A 24,800-nucleotide genomic window follows, 5' to 3' on the forward strand; every position below is an offset into this window, starting at 1 on the left:
ACGCGCGTAACCGTTTTGTTTCTGACTTGAGCAGATCTGCGTCAGGGAAGAGCAATCGATACATGCTCAGGTGGTTCGGCTCTGTTTGCGGTATCTTGGAGTAAATTTTTGACAAACGTGTGATTTTTAACACAATAGAATTAATCGTTTGGGTTTTTCGTTGTGCTACGATGATTTGCTGTTTTCCGGAAAATAAAACGGTGAATTGTTTTAATTTTTTTAAAAGACTGCTGTCAAAAGCAACGGTCAAACAGGAAGTAGCACTAGTATAGTTAGTAATATTTTCCATAATATTGGAGAACTCCTGGAAAGCATAGTAATATTTTCCATAATATTGGAGAACTCCTGGAAAGCACAGGCTTAAAATAAATGCACAAGTTATGCGTGTTTTTACCTGAAAATCTTCAGTAAAATCATTTATTGTATTATTGGTGTGTTGCAATTCTTTGTGCTCCATTTCACTCATCAGGCTTTTCTGGTAACTGACAACACAACAGTTACTTCTGTGGGGACGAGTAATGCTTTTTTTAATCGGTACATTTTTATAAACCCACTTATTCCGTTTTGAAGTCATGAGAAGCGAGAGCCCGTCCAATACGCCAAAATGACAGGATCCAGAGGAGCTGCACACTTCAGTCTCGATTGTGCCTTGTCCAGGGTGGGCACCTGCTGTGTTCCTTATACCGCTGGGCTAAGTGAAACCCTAAACATTGAATAAACTCGATCAGACAATGGCTGAACAGATGAATCGGTTGATAAATAACTGATAACACTTTAAGAATATAAAAACTTGGTGTATTGTATTAGTCTGTTACCGCTGTGGTTCCCGTTAATAAGACTTAAAATGCAGCAATGACTGAACGCTTTAGAAACGGGGGCTGCTTATAATAATAATGTCACTTACTGCTATGTAGTTAGACCTTAACAAAATCTTTGGTTTATATATACCATTGAGTGTCTGTTAACAGACTCAGGTCGCCCAGAACCCCCTCCCCAACCCATAATTTCAGGTGATGGGACCATAGAAACAGGTGTAAGAAGTGCATCAGGTAAGCTGATTTGTTTTTTCTATTAACTAAAACTAAGTTATTGCATGTTGGTTGGATTAGCAAATAAGAATCTCACTGTACTTTCTACATGACAGTACAACTATGACTTCTGTTATTAGATACACTACATGAAGCCATTAAAGCCTCAGTTCTGAAGTGTCACCAAATCATCCTGTGTCATGTACGTTATATGTCTGCTCTCAGAATCCTAAGAATGTGTTGTGCTATACTGCATTTGTTTTGTTGTAGTTTTTGTTATATATGATAAATGATATAAAATGGTACTAGTGATATGAAAGGTTTCTATATGAATAAAATATATTATTCTTATTATCATCAATGTGAACCAGGAGTTGTGTGCACATTACCTAGGATTTGCTAAAACAATGTTCAATCTATTATGAGGGATGGCCAGGAGCATTACCTGGCTGGGACGCTGGAAGGACCAAAGGAGAGACAGTATTCACAACATTATCTCCCCCAAAAGACTAGAGGGCAGCCCCCCTGGATTGTTACAGCACCACAGATTCCCGCGGGACATTTTGGGATTTGTAGCTTCGAGCAGCCCTGTTAGGCTCCGTGGGTGCTGCCAGTGGGTTCTGCAGGTGCTGCTGGGTCCTTGGAGGAACCTCTTCCGCCACACTCAGAAGTGCAGTCGGAAGAAGGTCGAGAAACACCTGGAGGACTTCCGGGTGTGCTATAAAAGGAGCTGCCTCACCACCAATCAGGGAGCCAGAGTCGGGTGGTGGAGGACAAAGCTTGTGAGGAGGAGTGGAGGCAAGGAAGACAGCGAGAGAGAGAAGAAGAAGAAAGGATGGTGTATTTAGATATTGGTGCTGTGTACAATGCTGTATAGTGGGGAGCGAAGGAAAAATGCTTCCCCACTGAATAATAAACGGCTGTGCTTTTTTGAACTTGTGTCTTAGCCTGTCAGTGTCAGGGTTGAGGGAGCTGTACACCCTCTGGTGGACCACACTATAAATTTGGAAAATACTACAAAGTCATGTATTAGGCTCTTGGCACTGCATAACCACAGTGAGCGTTATAAACTCCAAATGGAAAACACTTCTCAAAAGGGGCCTGCCTACCTGCCAGAATTACTCAAGGATGCACTCAAAAATCATCGAAGAAGTTGCAAATGATATTAGGCATCAATGCGAGAAACTGCAGCAGTGGCTGAAACAACATTAAAGAAATTTTAATTTTTTTGTGTATGTTTTTTTCAACCCTCCACAGCTTCTTCTTGTGTTGTTCAAGAACATGCCAACCTTTCTACAGTAGGAACATAAAGCATGAGTCGGTTTGGCATCCTAACTAAAAGGCAAAGTTAAAGATAGTGTAAATCAGTTTGGTAGCTTTCTCTGTAACAGGGACAACTGTTTGACAGTATTGTTTATACTGTGTAGCCAAACAAAACAATTTTTTTAATTAAGGTTTATTTTTTATGAATTATGCAATATACATAGTATAGTAGTTGTCAACTTACTATCATCCTTATAAAGGAAAATAAAATATAATGAAAATATACACAGATTATTTTAATGCTGATGCTAAACAAGCACTGATATGAAAGAAGACAAGGAAACTAAAGGAATCTGCAGTTTCATTTCAGCCGACTTACAAACTAAAGAATGGAATATTTGTCTTTGTTGTCTTCATTTTTTGTCCATTGGCAGACTTCTAATTTCTCTTAGCCTTTCCCAGCTATGTTATGTTTTTTAAAGTGTTTTGTCCTATAGTAAACCAATCAGGATAAGGACATTTTTAAAAGTAACTTGCGTACATTTTTTTCTTATCCATTTCTGCTTCTCTTGTAACCTAACTAAGCCCCTTCATAGATGTTACTAGAACAATGCAATCTGTCTCAATCTGTTGGAATTTTCATGTGTTTCTTGTAAAATCAACATAACAAACTAAGCGCACTAGCTGAGTTACCCGACATTGCCCAATCAGAAAAGAGAAAGGTAAAAAGAAGTTACAAAATCATTTATTATCAGGCTTTAGAAACCTTAAAGCATATAGTACATAACTATTGTTATTGTTGAAAAGCTTATTTTTATATTGTATTCTTGGGAATTCCATCTGCTGCAGAGATCCCCAAATCGCAAAAAAAAAAAAAAAACTGCAGGAACACAGCAGGGGTGGCTTGGGTCCAAGACAAAAATAGTGAGGGACATGCTTAATTAAAAAAATGATGGGAGTAAATCGAATACATATTTGACACCACCACCACAGCCTGTATTTATACTATTTCTCTCTTGATAAATCATATTGTTGTATTTCTTGCCCAAGTCACTTCCACCAAACCTCCCAGTAGAGCAAGACCAAAAGTTATATGTCAGAAATCTGACATCTGTTGAGAAGTATCTGTGCTAAATTTCAACTGTGCAGCTAGAAAATAAAACTGCATCATAAACAAGTAAATATACAGGGAGTTATGCTTTATTTATATATATATATATACATTATATATATATATATTTATATATATATATATATATATATATATATATATACACAGTACTGTGCAAAAGTTTTAGACAGGTGTGAAAAAATGCTGTAAACAAAGAATGCTTTCAAAAATGGAAGTGTTAATCATTTATTTTCATTAATCAACAAAATGCAGTGAATGAACAAAAGAGAAATCTAAATCAAATCAATATTTGGTGTGACCACCCTTTGCCTTCAAAACAGCATTAATTCTTCTAGGTACACTTGCACACAGTTTTTGAAGGAACTCGGCTGGTAGGTTGTTCCAAACATCTTGGAGAACTAACCACAGATCTTCTGTGGATGTAGGCTTCCTCACATCTTTCTGTCTCTTACTGTAATCCCAGACACACTCGGATGATGTTGAGATCAGGGCTCTGTGGGGGCCATACCATCACTTCCAGGACTTCTTGTTCTTCTTTACACTGAAGATAGTTCTTAATGACTTTGGCTGTATGTTTGGGGTCGTTGTCCTGCTGCAGAATAAATTTGGGGCCAATCATACACCTCCCTGATGGTACTGCATGATGGATAAGTATCTGCCTGTATTTCTCAGCATTGAGAACACCATTAATCCTGACCAAATCTCCAACTCCATTTGCAGAAATGCAGCCCCAAACATTCAAGGAACCTCCACCATGCTTCACTGTTGCCTGCAGACACTCATTATTGTACTGCTCTCCAGCCCTTCGACGAACAAACTGCCTTTTGCGACAGCCAAATATTTCAAATTTTGACTCATCAGTCCAGAGCACCTGCTGCCATTTTTCACACCCCAGTTCCTATGTTTTTGTGCATACTTGAGTCACTTGGCCTTGTTTTCACGTCGGAGGTATGGCTTTTTGGCTGCAACTCTTCCATGAAGACCACTTCTGGGCAGACTTCTCCGGACAGTAGATGGGTGTACCTGGGTCCCACTGGTTTCTGCCAGTTCTGAGCTGATGGCACTGCTGGACATCTTCCGATTCCGAAGGGTAATAAGCCTGATGTGTCCTTCATCTGCTGCACTAAGTTTCCTTGGCCGACCACTGCGTCTACGATCCTCAACGTTGCCCGTTTCTTTGTGCTTCTTCAAAAGAGCTTGAACAGCACATCTTGAAACCCCAGTCTGCTTTGAAATTTGTGTCTGGGAGAGACCTTGCTGATGCAGCATAACTACCTTGTGTCTTGTTGCTGTGCTCAATCTTGCCATGACATGAAACTGTCTTCCACAACCTCACCTTGGTAGCAGAGTTTGGTTGTTCCTCACCCAGTTTTAAGCCTCCTACACAGCTGTTTCTGTTTCAGTTAATGACTGTGTTTCAACCTACGTGTGACATTGATGATTATTAGCACCTGTTTGGTATAATTGGTTGATCATACACCTGACTATAATCCTACAAAATCCCTGACTTTGTGCAAGTGTACTCATACGAATTGATGCTGGTTTGAAGGCAAAAGGTAGTAACACCAAATATTGATTTGATTTAGATTTTTCTTTTGTTCGTTCACTTTGCATTTTGTAAATTGATAACAATAAACAATAATTATTTATATTTCAGAAAGCATTCTTTGTTTACAGAATTTTTTCACACCTGCTTAAAACTTTTGCACAGTACTGTATATATATATATATATATATATGTATACACACACACACATACACAAATGACTATGGTCCTAGACCACAAGTTCTGAAAGACCAACTGTGGCTTCAGGATTTTTTTCCAATCAGCTTCTGTTTTTAATTGGACTCCTTGGCTATTTAAGTGAACTGTTATATCCTAGATTCTGTGTGTTGGGAGTAATATAGAAATTATAAAACTTAGTTTGGTAAAAAATGTACTAAGAAGTTATGTGGGTATAATGTATTTTTTATGTTTAACAATATTTTCATCTTGATTTTCATTCTACTTTTCCAGGTGTTCTAATTTTTTAATCCATTATTTGCTAATTACTGGTTCTGATGCTAAACTAGTTGCAGCCTTTCATGATTCAGTGTTGTTTGCCTGGGTGTCTGCTCTGCTCATTTTTAACACTAGAATCCCATGAGCCTACGAAAAAAGCCACAATGCCAGGCCACCTTAAATTCTTTCGCACCTCTTCATCAGCGTCTTTGTTTTGCAAATGTGTCAATCAGCACAAGCAGCAAGCAGCCTGCTATCCCATTGTATTAAGATACAATGATGGGAGCAAACTGCACAGAGAAAGGGCAAATATAACAAAATCAACAAAATAGAGTTAAGCATTTAAATTTATATCAAAAATATAAATATTTCTAAATGTCTTATAAATGTAAAGATGATGCTGCTGTGCTTTTCTGAATGCAGAATAAGAGAAAAGAAAGAAAATACTAGCTAATTAATTGAGATCAGTGTTATCAGTTGTTGTCACTGATTATGAATCTAGTTGAAACAAAAACCTGAAGGTACAGTGGGCCCTTAGGACTGACTATAGCCAGGTTTCCATCCAAGGAGTTTTTGCGAAAAAATATTTAGCGCTTCAAATTTTTTTACCGATATAGCTGATGGAAATGCAAATTACCGATAAAATGTTGTACATGTCGACATAATATTTTTCCGTTTAACTTTAGCGCATAAATTCCATATCGAAAAAAGGGCTTTAACGCAAATAAATGTGTCACATTTTCATCACGTGCAATCAAAACGTGAATGGCGGAGCGGTTCGCATGGTCTGATGAAGAGAGTTTTTTTTTTGATTAAACGTCGTTATTTTGTATTAATTCAAATTTCAGTTTTAATTAAAAACCTTAAGGGAAGCAGGTTAATTCAGTTGTTATCGCAATGTGAAGGGATGTTGAAAGGTAGGCTCACCTGTACAGATCCGATGCTGCAAACACAGCTGCATCATGGGCACTTCCAGGAGTGCCAACACAAATGTCTCGTATCATGCACCTGTCATCAACAAGGGCCTGGAGAACAATAGATGGCCACCCTTTGCGATTAATGTAATCGCGGTAGCCTTCTGTCGGGGGAAGAATAGGCACATGCGTGCCATCTAGCGCACCGTAAATCTGTGGCACAAGATGCACCAAGGAATTGCGGTATGCAATTTCATTGGCCTCCGCTACAGTCGGAAGTCTGATATAACGCCGCATTAATTTTTCTTTAATAGCGGTGCACACAGCATATACACATCGATGGACGGTAGTTTTACTAACCCCGAAAGTGTCTCCAACTACTGTATACTCGGCGCAGGTTGCCAGCTTGTAAAGGGCGATGGCAATCCGCTTTTGGGTTGGAACCGGTGGTCGGTGGCAACCTGTGATGGGCGCAACATCAGGACTGATGAATCCACACAACATCTCAAACGTCGGCCGTGTCATTCTAAAATGTTGCAGCCAGAGATTTTCTGTTAAGTGTCTCTCCACCACCTCCTCCCAGAAGGTCTTATTCCGTCGTCTCTCCCATACCCGTGGGTTTCGTCGCACTGGGGTACTTTCTTCGAGCTCTAGGGCTATCAGACAAGCAACTGCTTCATTCTGCTGTCGTCTTCGGATATTATGTACAATTCCAATTATTTGTGAAACTGAAATAACAGTAAGCTGGCAAATTTCAAAAAACTGTCTGAATAATCTCTCCATTTCTTTGTTTAGTGGAGGGGGTGTAACGTGGAAAACAAAAGGTAGATAATTTGCGACATACACAAAATTATGTATGGAAACGGCTCAAGGGCAGATTTTTTTCGCGATACAACAAAAGTTATGCGACAGTTCGTTTTGGGGTGGGGGGGGGTGACGTCATCACACACACCATTTTATCGATAAAAAGCCAGTTTGATGGAAACAGGCTGGAGACAGCAAATTTCGCACATTTTTTTTACGTATATTCTGTTTGTCGATAACAAAACGTCGCAAAAATCTGGATGGAAACTTAGTGTATGAGAACCCCTGTCCTAGACTATAGAAATATATTAAACATTGCATCAACTGCCACAAATTAGCTATGTTCACAGACAGTTGCAATGCACTAAACATGGAATAAAACAGGTTAACACACATCATTGATTTCGAGCCTGCAATCAAACTAATTCACATGGTGATGTGAAAAGTGCTGAGAAAAATCCACACAGAAACAGGATAAACATTTCAATTACAGTGCAACATTGACTGAGCCAGAACCTAACCTCAAGCAGTGACCCACAGCACCACTGTGAAGAATGTAGTGCATTTGTTAATTATTCAAACTATAAATGACCTCTTAATCTGTAATGGAATAAGGTTTAGAAATGAATGAACAAATTTCAATTCTCAAACTTGTTGAGATGTTCTTTATATTTCAATGTTGCACTTAACAATAACCAAGTGGCTATTACAGGTAATGCACTATTAGACCACTGTTTGCCACCTGCATGCAATGTCTGAGGTCTTGTAACCTTTATTCTCTATTTGAAGTTCTTACTTTGCTCCTCTTCATACAATCATGAACCAAACCACTAAGAATGGGTCACTAAGAGGCATTACAATTCTGTACACCTGCTTTGGATATCCAGGATAATATTCTGAACTTGTCATACATTTTTAACCAAATAGGTAACTTTTTTTGAGACAGTTTAAAGGTGTACATGAATTACATGTCAGAAGGCTTCATGACACTAGAATCAAGTATAGCGCCACTGCATGTTAAACACCTGGAAAGTGCACGGCATTATGTTGGTTCTGGTGTTTTACATAGTGTTTTTCTAAGACTTTGAAACTATTGTGTCTAATCATTATAAGGTAAATCTTGTACCAGCTGTTGGGGTCCAGAGTCCCCAGACTATGAGAAGGTGACCGTGTGGTTTATGTGGAATTCTGTACAGAACATTACTAACTGGTATTAAACGGTTTCTACTGAAATTGTAGCTATAGTAAGACTGCTTCTTCAGCAGTACTGCTTTTCAAGCTCCTGTAAGGAAGATTTGTTAATGGCTCTTCAATTCTTACTTTGTTGAAAGGTCAGGATAGTGCTCACTTTTCTGTACAGGATCAAGGATGTTTCTGGTAATGTTTGTTACAGTTGGGTCTATTATTATTTGAAGTTAATTTCAATAACGAGTAGTTTTATTTTCTCTACCTTGTTAGGAATGTGTCATTATTTTTTTTGTTTGTTTTTCAGGTATCATAGGTCACTGTCCATCTACTCTTGTCAATTTGTGTGGTGAATTTGGTGGAGGTCAGTGTGTTCTTGTCTACAGCCATGCCCCTATGACCCTGCAAGTATCACCTGTTGCTTAGCTACAGCTTTCACACCCCACTGAGACCATTCATTAGTCACTGTATTGAAGAAGCTTCATTTTATTCACCAGTTCTTCTGTTTTGCTTGTACTTACTGGAAATTTCTGCCCACATCTTTTTGTGAAGCTTTCTCCATTCATGGTCACAGTAAGAACTCAAATATAAAGCTCATCTCTTTCCTTTTATATTTTAATTGCCAATGTCTTTAAGAATAATCTTAAATTTAATTTTCTGTATAATTTGTAGTAATTTTAATTCTACTTTATTGTCATTGCACATTCTTATTTAGATTCCTCAAAGTTTTCTTTCTTGGATGCTGAATTTTACAAAGTTATCTGCTTTGCACTTTGTGACAATACTATAAAGGACTATCAGTTTATAATTCCTTCATGGCAGTGGTGGCACTAGAAAATATTCCTCAATACTCCTTAAGTAACACTATGAAATGGCTAGTGTGGAAAGCATACCCCTGGACACAGACAGACAGACACCAGAATGTCCAAAACACACTTCTTTATTTCTTTTCGCACCACAATGCCTTCTTCCACCAACTCTTTCTTCTTTCTCTTTCTCACCGCCTCTCCCCTCCTCGCAAGCTTTGTCTCCTTCCTCCCAACTCCGGCTCAGCTTCTGGAGGGAGGTGGTCCCTTATGTACTGACCCGGATGAGCTCCAGGTGCTCCCCTTGACGACACTACCTGGTGTGGCGGAAGTGTCAAGAGAGCCCCCGGAAGCACTCCGGGTGCCCCTGGGAATTCTTCCGGCAGCACTTCCTGGTGTGGCGGAAGTGCTGCCATCCAGGACTCCACGACTGTTTGGGCGCCCCCTGGTGGTGGCCACGTCCTCTGGTCGGGATGAGTGTCCCAGCTCCGGTCCAGTGGCCCATAAGCAGACCCGGGCGGCTGCCCCCTCGTGGCCCAGGGGAGGTACTGTCCATCACGGGGACCATCCAGGCTTCCCGGCTGGGTAGGGTCCGCATCCATCTGGGACACTAGACATACAAGTATTTTTGTCAATGTAAATGTCTGTCTTGGTATCTATTGGTCTGTCTGGCTGCCAACATGAACTTACTCAGCCTGGAGTAGACCAGTTTTGTTGGAACGTGATACACTTAACTCTTCAATGAATTTTCTCACAAAAGCTGAGTTTTCACTGAGTTACCTCAAACAAAGCCAGCTGGATTGAACTTTGAGTCAATAGTGGAGAGGAGGCAAGAGCTCCCCTGTAAATGAGAAAAAGGAGGCCAAAAAAACCCATAAAAATAAGAAAAGACAGTTGGAGGTAGGACTAAGAGAGCAATGCGAGTTAAGACCACTGGACATACATGTAGATTTTAACAAAGATTTATGAAATACACTACCTATTTAGTGCAAAAAACAAAAAGGAATGGATGGCACCTGAAGCAGACGCACTGTAACCCTCTAATGAGTAGGTTTAAACATTATTAAAATCATAAATGGATTTCATATCAAGTTGCAGGTTACAGTGACAGGAAACTAATGAAGCACAAAAAATAAATTTAAATGCATGGTTTCTTATATTTTATGCTAATGCATATCTTTAAACTACTTGCATTTTTTTTCTTCAAAATATTTATTAATTAATGTTACTAATTTATCAGAGTAAATCAGAATTAAGAACATGCTACTGTTGTTTAAAGAAGATCCCAAGAAAAGTAGGGTGGTGCCAAAGCAGACATATGACACATTTAATCAAAAACTGGCGGCATACCCATATTGTTTGTTTTGTTTTAATATCATGCTTCATATTATCAGAGTTTTTAGTATTATGCTCTCATCTTTTAAAATTCGAGATAAGAAAATATGTTTAATTTTTTCAAATTACTTTAAAAGGTGTTTTTTTTATATAAGTGGTGAGGCTCCTTATTCTAATGGTGAAGCGATGTAAAAGCTATACTACCGTGCTATATGCAGTACTTGCTAGGCATTCATTTGATTAATGTATATTTTTTCATTTTGATACGTCAGTTCACTTTTTCTTCTATAGCGGCATTCATTCATTATAGAGTGCTTACACAGATTTACAAATATAATAAGTCATACAATAGTTCATCCTTAAACACTCATATTGAGGTATATAAACAGTAAGTCATAGGTCAGTATATTTGGTTAAAATGTAAACAAAGTCATGCTGACAGATGTACCAGCAAATGGCATAGGAGAGGAAAACAAAGATTCCATTTAACGAGTTAACAACATTCCTAGAAAAAAATAAACCTCTAGGATTCCATGATTCTTTGTAACAGACAAAATCACAGTTCCACTCCCGTCCCCCATTCATACAACATAAGCCGAAATCCACGACTATCCAAACTGTACAATTATAGTTAAAATCCAAAAATCTGTTGCAATTATTGCTACCTCCTCCTCTTGAGGTCTGGATGTGCAATTTGCTTGTTGTATTGCTTGTCACACATAAATTGTCTTTAATTTGATTTGTGCACATGGTCCTAATCTGTTTAATGAACATTCTGTAATTAATACTTGCCATCATTTTAAAGTTAAGGCTTCACATCAGCACCTAATTATAACAATCTTTTCAGTCTGTAAATTCCTTTGCCATAAGGGTCTTTCCATATTACTTACTGAGAAGACATCCTATTGAGTAGTGCTTCATTAAGTGTAATAACAGTCGGAGCAAGCTGAGTGTCACTCACAAAGTCCCCAGCAATAATATTTATGCTACTGTGGCCAGAACCTGGTAACTGTTTTACAAGCCATTTCAGCAACACTGGGTACGTCTGCATGACCATGTCCTTCAAACACTGTCTTGGATTTAAAATAAGGTGCTTTGCATCCACAGTCAGATTGATACCTGCAACAAAAAATCTTCCTGCAAATGAACAGAAAAAAATACATGAAAAGAAAAGTTATGAATATAAATGATAAAATATAAAAGTTATGAATATAAAACAAAAATGAGTATTTGAATGCAGACCCAAAAATTAGTAAACAATGGAGTGAATGATGAATAATAAAAATTTAAAAAACAATTTTAAAATAAAAAAAAGTAAAGTATTTGCATGCAACACACATACATTCTTGGTGCTATATCTACATTAACACTAAAACATAGAAACTGTAAAATTACAGCTTGCTTATGTAGGCTAGGAGTCCAAATAAAAAAAAGTTTGTTGGAACAAAAACCTGTTACCACCAGAAGTTACCAGGACTGAATTTAAGAACTACTGCTCTAAAGGTCCAGATACCAAGTGCATCCATGAATTAAACATGGTATAAATTAAGGAGGTTGGGAATTAACTGTTACCTAGTGCTAGTGCAAATGACAGTAACGCCACCACCTTCAAGTATCTCCCACTGTAGCTTGTTCCCATATTTTGACCACTTGATAAACACCCCGTTTAAGTGGAGAAGCAGGCAATATTTCTTTAATATTTCTTTACTTTCTGCCTCCTTCCATAGTCTCAGGGTATATATATTCATGACCCAATAATAAAACCATACCTTAGTTTGCCATAAAACTCTTTGCTTTATCTCTTTGCAGATGTGTCTTTTCTATCCTTGGCCCTTTTTCATTCCAAAAAAATAACATTACAATTGTATCTATTTTTTGGGCATTTGTTATATATATATATATGAATGAATATTCAAACATAAAAAACAGAACATATTAGAGAAAAAATGGCAAAAGTAGGATCAGAGAATGGGTATATTAATAAAGCAAAGAATTTTTTATGTCTAAATTAAAACAGATGGGACAAATATTTTTCATGCATGAATTTTAAAAGATGGTATACTATTTCTAAGTTAAAGTTCTAAGTTTGAAGGGCACACTCACAACACACACCTGAGAAAACTCACTTGACCCAGGGAGAAATTCATCAAGAAATGCAAATATCCACATGGATAGTAGTTGGGCTGAGATTTTAAACACACAGGTTTGAACCTGTGAGGCTGCAATGCTAACCATTGCACCACATTACTTCTTTGTTTCCTTGAGAATTCAGTTAGAATTAAAATTCTAACACAGTTTTAAAGACATCAGATTATATTACAGTACAATAGAAAAGGAACAATGGTTTAAACTATACCTTTAGAGACTTGTTTTGAATTTGAAATCAAAAGTGTAAATTGTGTAAAACTAGCCTCAGACAGATCCGTGCACTTCAGACACTATGAGGTCCATAAATTGACACCACCTTCTGGAGCCACTCCCCTGTTTCTCTGGTGAACTGACGCCTATATTACACATGCCTTATGTTGATTTCATTTGCCTTTAGTTCCTGCACTCAAATGTGGATTCAGCATTTACTAAACTATCGAGGTCTCTCAGTTCTGCATCCGAAGCAGTTGTTTTAGTGTCATATATTAGAAACAAATTGAACAAAAAATGTTAAGATTTTGTATTTTATAGCATACATTTTATATCAGAGTTTGCCATGTCATATTCATGAGACTGCACTTTTTAATACGTTAGTTATATGCTGCACTCGATGGAATAATGGCTCTGTGGCTAAGGATCTACATTGGTAATCAGAAGGTTGACCCCATATAAAAATATGAAATGGGACGAAGACGAAAAAGAATAAATGATATGCTGCACTCAGCTATGATTAACACTACATATTCTTATAGACTCTGAATCGAATAAATCATATAATTTGTGTAAACAGTCAAAATATGTAATACTTCATGCCGGAATTTTAGGAGCTATCTTAGTACTGTCTTAGTTGTCCTCTCTGTGTTATATTATTACTGGTGTACAAAATGTTAATACTTATATTAATGACGCATTAATTGTGGCGGAGCTTATGCTCCAGAGGAATGACACACTCGCCCTCAGAAGCACGAAGAGGTATAAAGTAGTCTTTTGAGTCGCCCAGCTAAGACCTTCTCTGTTAGCCGAGTGGCTTTGCGTACCCATTGGGGATGGCTCGCGACCTCTCAGCAAGTACAAACAGACATTTATTACATTAACATGACAGTTTATCCTGGTGAAGCTTTTTTTATTTATAATAAATATTTTTTTGCACACACATTCAGTTTGCCACCATTACTATAATAGTACATTTAGCACAAAAGTGTACCGCTAACACAGGGGTGGGGAAAGTGGGTGGAGTCAAAAGAGATACAGCTAAACAGGGGTGTCATCTTGCGGGCCTCAGAATGTCTCAGGTTGCTGAATCTGTCTGAGGCCTAAAACTGTCCTTACTGCAGCTGGACTCTATTGATCCAATTTGTATTTCTGCCGCTCGACAGTGTTAATGGTTGTAGTTATTCTTGGGGATATTGTAAGTTGATGTTTTCATCTTCTGTACGATCACCACCAACTGTTTCAGCATAGTCTATTGATACGCATTAAACCAATTTGATGTGTAATCGATTGACAATTTTCGCATTAATTTGTTTGACTTCATCGTTTCTCAGTGCTTGGATTGCCCGTGTACTCATTTCTTCGGTTGATAACCCTTCGGGATGAAATTCTTCAATAAGATTTGGACATAATAAGTCTTCTTTACTTGGGATCTTAAGGTGAGGAAAACGAAAAAATTTATAAGAGCTCAAAGAGCAGAAATTGTGTCTGTCAAAAGCATTCACACGAATGAAAGGTGTGCGTGGTTAAATATGGTTGAGAGGAGGGCGGGACTTGAAATAATCTCATTGCAAAAGTCTTGTCTCGCGGGACTTGAAAAAATCTCTTGGAAATAGTCTCATCTCATCTCAGGATTTTCTTTTATAATAGACAGTGTATGTTAGTATAGCAAACAAAAACACATGTGACTCAAGCTGTAAAGAAAGAAAATAACAATGCAAAACCTTAAAGTAAATCTGGATTTCTTACATTATGTAAAAATTCACTGCTTTTCAGAAACAGTACAGAGCTTACGTACTCTGTAGTTCTACAGTGAGTTTCATATAAAGGTGTGGTGCTAATATGGATATAGCAATTGGCATTCCCATTTTAAGACTGAATGTATTTAACATTTTAGAGAATGTAAGGATATAAAATACAGAGAAAATGTACAAACAATTTATTAACTTGTCAGAAAGCTTTCCTTGACATAGGCTCTAGCCCCACCAAATTCATTCTCACTTATCAGTGGCCCGTGATATGAAGGAAAATCAAACTGCACTATTCAGTTTCGACCGGTGGTTGCTGAATACATCAGCTCAGTGTAAAGATCCATAAAATCCACATCAGGTATAATAAGGGCTCAGTGGTATACAAGGAGGGTGTACAGTGTTTGCAAACACAGTAGACATCCATCACATGTAGAACTTAACTTCAGTAAATCAGGAAGGATAGTCACTTTGAAAACCCACAGAAATCATTCTAGAAATTCTTTTCTTTCTAGTGCCATATGACTTTTTAATAAGGAATATCGGAGATAACGAGTAATGTTTGATATGTATCCTGTAACAATGTTTGTGTAAATATGCATTATCAAACTGCCTTACCTTAAACTGTCTCTTGTTATTAGATGCAAATGAGAAGGTAAATTCCATGTTTTATTGTGTAAACATGACTAAATAAAGCAACCTTGAACCTTAATTGTTTATTGATGGGTATACCACCTACAAAAATGCCTCTCACTTGAATCTTGTGGAAGTTGTCAACTCAAGATGTAAAAAAGGAAGACAAAAGTTTCAAAGTTAAATAAGGCAGTGATACTCACTGATCAGTGCTGGAGAGTGGTGATTCACATGGTAATCAACATGCAACACAAGTTAGAATTTCACTGTACTCTGTACATATGAAAGTTTCGAGTGTATGAACCCAAGATTTGATTTAGCACTTTGCCCACTAAACAAATATTAAAATATCTTGAATATTAATTAGCACTTGTGGTGACGTGACTAAGGGTATGTGGCGGTGCAGTTCAGGCTAGAGGGTGTGGGTGCGCACTGCTGTGAAGCCGTGTGCCATGGAGTGTTTATTGGGGAGATTGTCTAACAACTTATTTGTGTGCAGCCACAATCAGCTAAGCTGTTCTCCAATAACATAAGTTATAAATTGCCTAAGTAAGAAAAAGAAAGGGGGTAGAGAAATTGAGGAAGCATAGCAAAGATAAGAGAAAAAGGACAGAATTGAGTTGGGTCCAGTGTAGTGAGAAAAGGCAGCATAGCAGTGAGGAGAAACCCCAAGGAGCATGGTGAGAGGGGCTTAAGGGTTGGACTGGATCGCTCCTGTTGGAACAGGTCGAGGGCAGGAGCAATTGAGAGCTCCTAGATATTGCATGGACACCAAAGGAAGTAGAGGGAAGATAGAGAAGGATGGTGACATGGATCGGAGTCAGGAGAGGACCTCTTTTGCCAGGGTCTCATCCCTGTTGAGTATACTTGGAAGATTGATGATTGGGGTAGGGCAAAATAAAGAGATGCACAAATTTTAAAGGCGATTCAAACTTTGGTTTTATCCTTGTTATTATGGAATATTTATTGTTATTTATTGGATTTTAACTTCCTCACTTAGCACTGGATAGTTTATTAAAGAAATTTGAACTGACTGCAATGAATCTTGATATTGAATAAAATAGCATAATGCACTTTTGCACCAACCTTACATGCTTTATTTATCCTCATTGCCCTAGTCATCCCAGACATAATTATCAATGTCTCGATTCTAGGATGTTATTGCCAGCTGCATGCAACCTGGGCATCACAGAGCTTCTCTGTTCAGTGTTGAGTATTTAATGTTTGTGTTGACTTCTATAAAATACTGTCCTTTGGTGATTGTGCTGTATGAAAATATGTTGATAAACGTTAATTATTTGTGATTTAATTATGACATATTTCAGTTGATATTTCATAATCACTGGTGCTGGTAGAGTAATTAATTGTGAAATCAGTGTCCCTGTCTCTCTCACTTCCTCACACAAAGTTTAAAGGAGGCTGTCTCCTTCTTCAGCCTCCTTCCTGTGCTGCTGCCACCTCTTTGATCTTCCATGACTCCTTCAATGCAGCTTTATTTATCTTTTTCCTGCCATGTGCCCTTCATGCACATTCATGCGTTTGGCTCTATCTAACAATGCTCACCTGGGGTCAGCTGCAACTTCATTAGCACTCACTTTCCCGATCTCCTTGAGTGGATCTAAGCCAAGATCTGTCCCATGGCTCACCAACAGCCACATACCAATTCAAATAGATTCAAGCAGAGAAGAGGGTCTTGTAAGTGCTGCTTGATCATCTCTCTCTCTATATATATATACACTACAGTATAAACAGTATACATCTCACACACTCATACATCACTCTGCATGGATTATCTGGATGGCCGCTGAATTTCACCAAATAATGATTTAGAATTATAACAATAGCATTTGGCAAACATTGGTTTTGATATGCATGGCTAGTTATAGGAAAATAATAGTTATTCTGCTTCAATATATTCAATATTTATGGAATTTGCACTTGTTTGTGGGTACTGTGTTATTCAGGCAGGCAGGAGGCTAGATAGACAGATAGATAGATAGATAGATAGATAGATAGATAGATAGATAGATAGATAGATAGATAGATAGATAGAATTCTACACACAACACCGCATAATGACAACGTGAAAAAAGTTTGAGATTTTTGCAAATGTATTAAAAATAAAAAAATTGAGAAACAACATGTACATAAGTATTCACATCCTTTGCCATGAAGTTCAAAATTGAGCTCAGGTGCATCCTATTTCCCCAGATCATCCTTGAGATGTTTCTGCAGCTTAATTGGAGTCCACCTGTGGTAAATTCAGTTGATTGGACATGATTTGGAAAGGCACACACCTGTCTATATAAGGTCCCACAGTTGACAGTTCATGTCAGAGCACAAACCAAGCATGAAGTCAAAGGAATTGTCTGTAGACCTCCGAGACAGGATTGTCTCGAGGCACAAATCTGGGGAAGGTTACTGAAACATTTCTGCTGCTTTGAAGGTCCCAATGAGCACAGTGGCCTCCATCATCCGTAAGTGGAAGAAGTTCAAAACCACCAGGACTCTTCCTAGAGCTGGCTGGCCATCTAAACTGAGTGATCAGGGGAGAAGGGCCTTATTCAGGGAGGTGACCAAAAACCTGATGGTCACTCTGTCAGAGCTTCAGAGGTCCTCTGTGGAGAAAGGAGAACCTTCCAGAAGGACAACCATCTCTGCAGCAATCCACCAATCAGGCCTGTATGGTAGAGTGGCCAGACGGAAGCCACTCCTTAGTAAAAGGCACATGGCAGCCCGCCTGGAGTTTGCCAAAAGGCACCTGAAGAACTCTCACACCATGAGAAAGAAAATTCTCTGGTCTGATGAGACAAAGATTGAACTCTTTGGTGTGAATGCCAGGCGTCACGTTTGGAGGAAACCAGGCACTGCTCATCACCAGGCCAATACCATCCCTACAGTGAAGCATGGTGGTGGCAGCATCATGCTGTGGGGATGTTTTTCAGTGGCAGGAACTGGGAGACTAGTTAGGATAAAGGGAAAGATGACTGCAACAATGTACAGAGACATCCTGGATGAAAACCTGCTCCAGAGTGCTCTTGACCTCAGACTGGGGTGACGGTTCATCTTTCAGCATGACAACGACCCTAAGCACACAGCCAAGATATCAAAGGAGTGGCTTCAGGACAACTCTGTGAATGTTCTTGAGTGGCCCAGCTGGAGCCCAGACTTGAATCCGATTGAACATCTCTGGAGAGATCTTAAAATGGCTGTGCACCGATGCTTCTCATCCAACCTGATGGAGCTTGAGATGTGCTGCAAAGAGGAATGGGCGAAACTGGCCAAGGATAGGTGTGCCAAGCTTGTGGCATCATATTCAAAAAGACTTGAGGCTGTAGCTGCCAAAGGTGCATCGACAAAGTATTGAGCAAAGGCTGTGAATACTTATGTACATGTGCTTTCTCAGTTTTTTTATTTTTAATAAATTTGCAAAAACCTCAAGTAAACTTTTTTCACATTGTCATTATGGGGTGTTGTGTGTAGAATTCTGAGGAAAAATATGAATTTAATCCATTTTGGAATAAGGCTGTAACATAACAAAATGTGGAAAAAGTGATGCGCTGTGAATACTTTCCGGATGCACTGTAGATAGATAGATCCTATAAAATTATTCATCCCCTTGGAAGATTTCACATTTTATTATTATACAACATTTAATCACAGAAGATTTAATTTGGTGTTTTTGACTCTAAACAATAGAGAAAGACTTTTTAATAAAAGTTGGAGAAAAAACATCTCTGCAAGTGGACTAAAATAATTATAAAACACAAAATAACTGATTGAATAAGTATTCATCCCGTTCAAGTCATCATGTAGTAGATCCACCTTCAGCGGACATTATAGCCTTCAGTCCATGTGCACAGTTCTCTGTCAGCTTGGTCCTTCTGGACACTACAATTTTTTACCATTATTCTTCTCAAAACTGCACAAGCTTTGTAATGTTGCATGGACATTATGAGTGAACAGCCTTTTCAAATCCACCCACAAATTCTCAGTTGCCTTTCCAGGACATGAACATTGTTTCTAAGTCACTCCTGTGTAGCTTTGGTTTTATGCTTGGTTTTCCTCCAGGATATCCCTGTATTTTGATACATTCACTTTACATTCTACATTCACTCTTTATACTCACATGTCACAAGCCTTCCAGGGCCTGATGCAAAAAAGCATCCCCACAGCATAATACAGGCACCACCATGCTTTACAGTGGGGATGGTGTATTTTTGATAAGTGTGTAGTGTATTGTTTACACCACACATGGCATTTAGTCTGACAGCCAAATAGCTTTATATAGGCTTCCACTGCCCATACAACCTTCTTCCAGCTGACGTCATAGTCTCACTTGTGTCTCTAGCAAACTGTCGTGTGCATTTTTTTCTCTTTGACCCTCTCCTGCAAAGCTTTTGAAGTACCCAGGCAACAACTTATTCTTATTTATGTAAATACTTAACTCGTCATGGATGGCAAAGGATAACGTGGTCATTTTCTATTCTGCTAGGCTTTAATAGCACACCAGGTCTGTTTTATCAGCAGATTTAACAGGGATACAGCCATCCAGCTACATCAAACCCCCACTTACATTCCAAACTAAATGGATGAACTCTTCATATCTGAAGCAGCCTGTATTTCATCTGATAACAAAGGTGCAAATCCAAGTTGAGCTGACATCTTTGCAGAGGCCTCTCTGTAGACTCTTTTAGAACAGATGATACCAAGACACTGGAGTATGAACAATAAGCTATAACTCAAAGAATAGCAACTGCGATGGACAAAACAACACACCTATGAGAAAGCAATGATTTTGTATCTACTGTATGAGAGACTGCACATTCACTCAAAAACTAGAAGTACTCATCTCTTTGGACCCCCTGTTCTTACACTCTCCAATATGACTCTTGTGCCTTTTAAAATCTTTCTCTGAAACTAAAAAAGCTGACCAGATGTTTCATCTTTGGAGATCTGAATACTGACAATCCTTTCATTTTATGGACCTGAAAGCTGAGATTCCTCTACAAAGCTAAGCTGTACCAGTAACTACCAGAAATTTGAGAAGCTGAGAAGCATTCATTACTTCAAGAAGGGAACTTCAGTATTTAAACTCTTGTGCCACAAATAGTAATGCTTTTCTCTATGAAGTTGCAGATGACACAGCAAAGAAACAAAATTGAAAACAGCACAGAACACCTGAACAAAAGACCAAGTCATCAAATCAAGACTGGCAAAGAACACCAATCATTCAATGATGGCTCTGGAAGAAACTCATCTGGGCATCTAGACCCTGATGAAGTTGGCTGTCTTTAGTGCCATGTTTGAACACTTTACCAATGTGGAAAGCTGGCACAAATCCTGAAATGGACATGGACATCACACCTACCAGTTGGACAATTTGGGTATTATTAAACTCCAATGGACAAGAAGTGGAAAGATAGTTAGTAAAGGAAATGCAATTCTGTATGTCAGCAATAATCAACAGTCTACACATGGCACTGGCCTGTTCCTGAATAAGGAAGCAGCAAGTGCATCATTACAGCATGGTTCCAGTCCAGGCACTCAAAAACACCCATTGTAGATGTGCCGAATGAAGATGTGGAGAAAGACACAAGATGTCCTGATGGACATTCCTAGTCATGATAGATAGATACTTTATTAATCCCAATGGGAAATTCACAAGTCATGACATTGTACTTCTCATTGAAGATATAAATGTGCAGCTGACAATGATGAGAAGCTACCGTTTCCATGTGATATGAACAGTCTGTGTATTGGCAAAACCTACTTACCACATTCATAAGAAGAAATGGTCATCACCCAACGGTAGTACTTGTAATGAGATATCAATATAGGCATTTATAGATGGTGCCGGTCAGCATTAAAGGATACATGTCTGTATAGAGGCATGTACATCAGGTTAGACTACCATTTACTGAGAGCTTGTCTCTAACTTCGACTCAAGAAATACCATAAAAGGAACAAGAATACACGCCCCCTTGATATGGAGAAGCTGAAAGACAAAACAATGGGGCAGCATTTCCAAGCTGAACTGAGAAATTGGTTCAAGCTGCTGCAGAACCTCGCCAACTTGGACACTGATACCCAGTGGGGACAGTTCAAAGATACAGTCGTAATGAGTGTTGAGTCAGTGATTGGAAGCTGACGAGAAGCTCTGGATACAAGATCAATCATGGAAGCTAATCGACAAGAGGAAGGTACCTAAGAACAGAAAAAACTGGCCAAGGAAAGATACCACACACTGGACAAACACAGCTTTCAGGCTAATCGGAGGGATTAGCTGGAGAAGAAAAGGAACTGAGGCCCCAGAAACTGCTACCAGGCATGGCAGCCAGACATTGTACCGCATGGTGAGTGATCTGTCAGTAACAGGAAGAAACGACGGTGGTCTCATCAAAGACAGGAATGGCAAGATCCTACTTACAAGAGAAGCCCAGAATGCCCGGTGGAAAGAGCACTTCAAAGAAACACTCAGTTAGTCAATAGATATGAAAACATATGACTTTGATGTCATAACTCCCATGCCACAGCTGACAGTAATTAGGGGCAGTGCACGATGTGAAAAACAACAAAGCTCCTGGAAGAGACCAAGTTATGAATGAAATGTTGAAATAAGGAGGTGCTAGCCTGGAAGAAGGGTTGGTGAAGCTGTGCAACAAAGTGCTGGCAAATGGCAGCAATACTGACTGAGTGGAAAAAGGGCATAATTGTCATGTTACCAACAAGATGCAACACCATGGATTGTGATAATTGGCGAGGAATTATGCTGCTTTCTGTCCCAGAGAAAGTTGACACTCTGCTGCAAGAGCAGGTCAGCTTCGGATGAGATCAGTTGTGCTGTGAGCAGATCTTCATGCTGCAAAACATCATTGAGAAGAGCATCAAACGTCAGAAGCCATTCTTGATCACCTTCATCTACTACAAGAAGACTTGACAGTATACACTGCAACTACATGTGGAAAATTTTATGCCGTTATGGCATCCCACAATGTTATTCTTGGACTTGTACTGAAACTTGACTTGAGTTCAGACCAAGAAAGGAATTATGGATGAATTTAAGACTGAAACTGGTATAAGACAAGGGTGCATTCTGTCATCATCCCTTTTCATCCTAGCCATGGATTTTACAATGCGACGGGTGACAAGTGGTGCGTAAATAAGTATCCATGGACCAATCAAAACTGACTCAGAGATTTAGATTTTGCGGACGATGTGGCACTATTAACTGAAATGCAACCATTTCTACAGGGCGTGGCCACACAGCTTAAGCATAAAGTAGGAAAGATCAGTTTTCAAATCAATAACAAGAAGAAGGTTATGCGGGTCAATCAGACTACAAAACTGTGCATCACAGGTGGCAAGATATAGTCAACAAGGTTCCCGAGTTCACACATATTTGGGTAGCATCATTACAGGAGACAGCAGTGCTGATGAAGATGTGCGCTGATAGATTGGTCAATCATGCAAAGAAAGCACAACTTTACAACAGCATTGTGGAGCCTTGTATACTGCTGTATACAAGGGTGAGATGTGGAGGGTGAACAAGGGTATAGCCTGAATGGTCTGTCAACGTGTTTATGGCAAATAATCATCATCACATACCATAATCGCATCACCACCTGCAAAGTGCCTGTCAAAACTGAAAGACACAGTCACTGGCGGTCGAATATGCTAAATGGGCCACATGCTGAAATTACCTGACCATTAGATCCTCAAACTGCAATGAACTGGAAACCCATGACTGGAAAGGGGATGCAAGGATGGCCACATAAGAGCTCACAAGAGAGCTGCTGTGAAGATCTCAAAGCCATAGATGTAAAATGGGCTGAAGCTGCAATCATCACAACCAATCAAACTTATCTGTGAAACCTTGCTGCCCAATGCCCTGAATGGTACAGGAGGATCCAAGTTTAAATTTAACTACTGTACTTATGTGATCAATTATTGTATGTTTTATATTTGTGACGAATTTCAGCCATTTCACATAGATGTGTTTTGACTTTTACATTAAAGGTTTTTTTCTATTTATTAGTCACTGTGATTATATCACAATATAATGTGAATGTATTAATGTAATGTGACATATCTAACAATAAAATGTGAAAAGTTCCAAGGGGTGAACAGTTTTTTTAAGCAGTGTATAACTAGCATTCACACATATATACTGTATATATACAAGCATACACGTCATAATTAGCAATAGTACAGTATGGGGCGTAGGTGAAATGAAATAATGAACAGATGAACTTCCACAATGACACAACAGCCTAACCTGGACGACCGCATTGTTTCCTTCTCTCTAGCTCTTGTATTAAAGCTTCTGCTTCACATTTGTTTCCCCACCAGTATGGTATGTGATCCCACAGATAATCACATAAGTCTGTCATGTCTCTGTGGTCATATGCTACAATCAGCTGATGACCATGTTCAGTCATGTTCCTTAAAGTTACTTCCCCCTGTAGAAAATAAAAAATGCAGAAAAAAAGATATGAGGTTTAGTTGAAATGATACAAATTAAAAAAAAAAACACACACATTTTAATAACAACTGTTATTTAAATTTACTAGTTTAAATATGATTTTAACAAGCCAGTTATATAAATAATCAAATTAGTGATGTAGAATTAGAGTTTTAGATAATATGTTCATACACATAAGCATACTTTTTAGACTATTACATACAAAGTTTTATATTATGTCTTTCACCAACAGCACTATAACAAAGAGCTTTAAAAGGTTGTTACGAACGTATTTTATACAGAAACAACAAGATAGCTCAGTACAAGATTATTCAAAGGTTTTAACAGCTGCAAAGTAAGTAAGTTTATGATCTTAGTAAATTAACTTAATTTTATCTTTTGTTCATCTCTGTTGTTTCAAGACCAATTAATACTAAAGTTTTGTTTAAACCTAAAAACAGTAAAGTGTGAGTTATTCATTCAGAATCTATTAGCCGTTACTGCAAAAGCTTGTGAAACTGCAGCTTTATTTAATTCTTTGCTGTGTTTGCTCTAAATCGGGGTCCCCAACCCCTGGTCCGCGGCCCAACTGCCGGCAATGGAGACTCACTCAGACTTTTCAGAATGCTTGGCAGGCGGGGCTTTGCAGCGGCGCGGAGAGAGGAGAGAGACCGAGGTGACAGAGTATTACAACAAAGTATTTTTATGGTCCCAACAGTTTCCCCATATGACACGAGTCTATAGAAATCTCGTTACTACGAAGTTCAGTACATTCAGCAGATACTTTCATTACAACTAAGTGACCTTGAAATTCTTGATTGAATCATCCACAGAGCAGTTAGATTTGTGGTTGCAGCTCAGTTGTGCACATTTGCACAACGATCCCCAAACAGAAACATTGTAAAAAAAAATTCTTTCTTCGAACTTTCCTCGTACTGTTTTTTTTTTTTTTGCGGTTTTTGTTTTCTGTGGTTTTCAGTGATACCTTTTTCTTATTGCTTGTCAACATTTGAAAAACATCCATTGGAATTTAACTCATCGTCACCCTCCTATACAAACGGCAGACACGAAAAAAAGATAGCAGTGTTAATGTTTGTGATGTGCAATCTGTTGGAATGACAAATGCAA

At 38.6% G+C, this 24,800-nt stretch overlaps 1 protein-coding gene across 3 annotated transcripts in view; it reads right to left on the reverse strand.

Moving 5' to 3' along the window:
- Positions 1–10,080: 10,080 nt before the first annotated feature.
- The window catches only part of LOC114650403 (PI-PLC X domain-containing protein 1-like), a 45,211-nt gene continuing 30,491 nt past the window's right edge, over positions 10,081–24,800 (reverse strand). For all 3 annotated transcript variants that reach the window (XM_051927095.1, XM_051927094.1, XM_028800010.2), the window contains 2 exons: positions 23,487–23,670; positions 10,081–11,606 (listed from right to left, as the gene is read on the reverse strand). In XM_051927095.1, coding sequence (XP_051783055.1) covers positions 11,356–11,606; positions 23,487–23,670 — 435 coding nt within the window. In that variant the 3' untranslated portion in view covers positions 10,081–11,355. The remainder of the gene's footprint in view (positions 11,607–23,486; positions 23,671–24,800) is intronic.

The sequence above is a fragment of the Erpetoichthys calabaricus genome, chromosome 4 (assembly GCF_900747795.2).
Source record: "Erpetoichthys calabaricus chromosome 4, fErpCal1.3, whole genome shotgun sequence".
Lineage (NCBI taxonomy): Eukaryota > Metazoa > Chordata > Cladistia > Polypteriformes > Polypteridae > Erpetoichthys > Erpetoichthys calabaricus.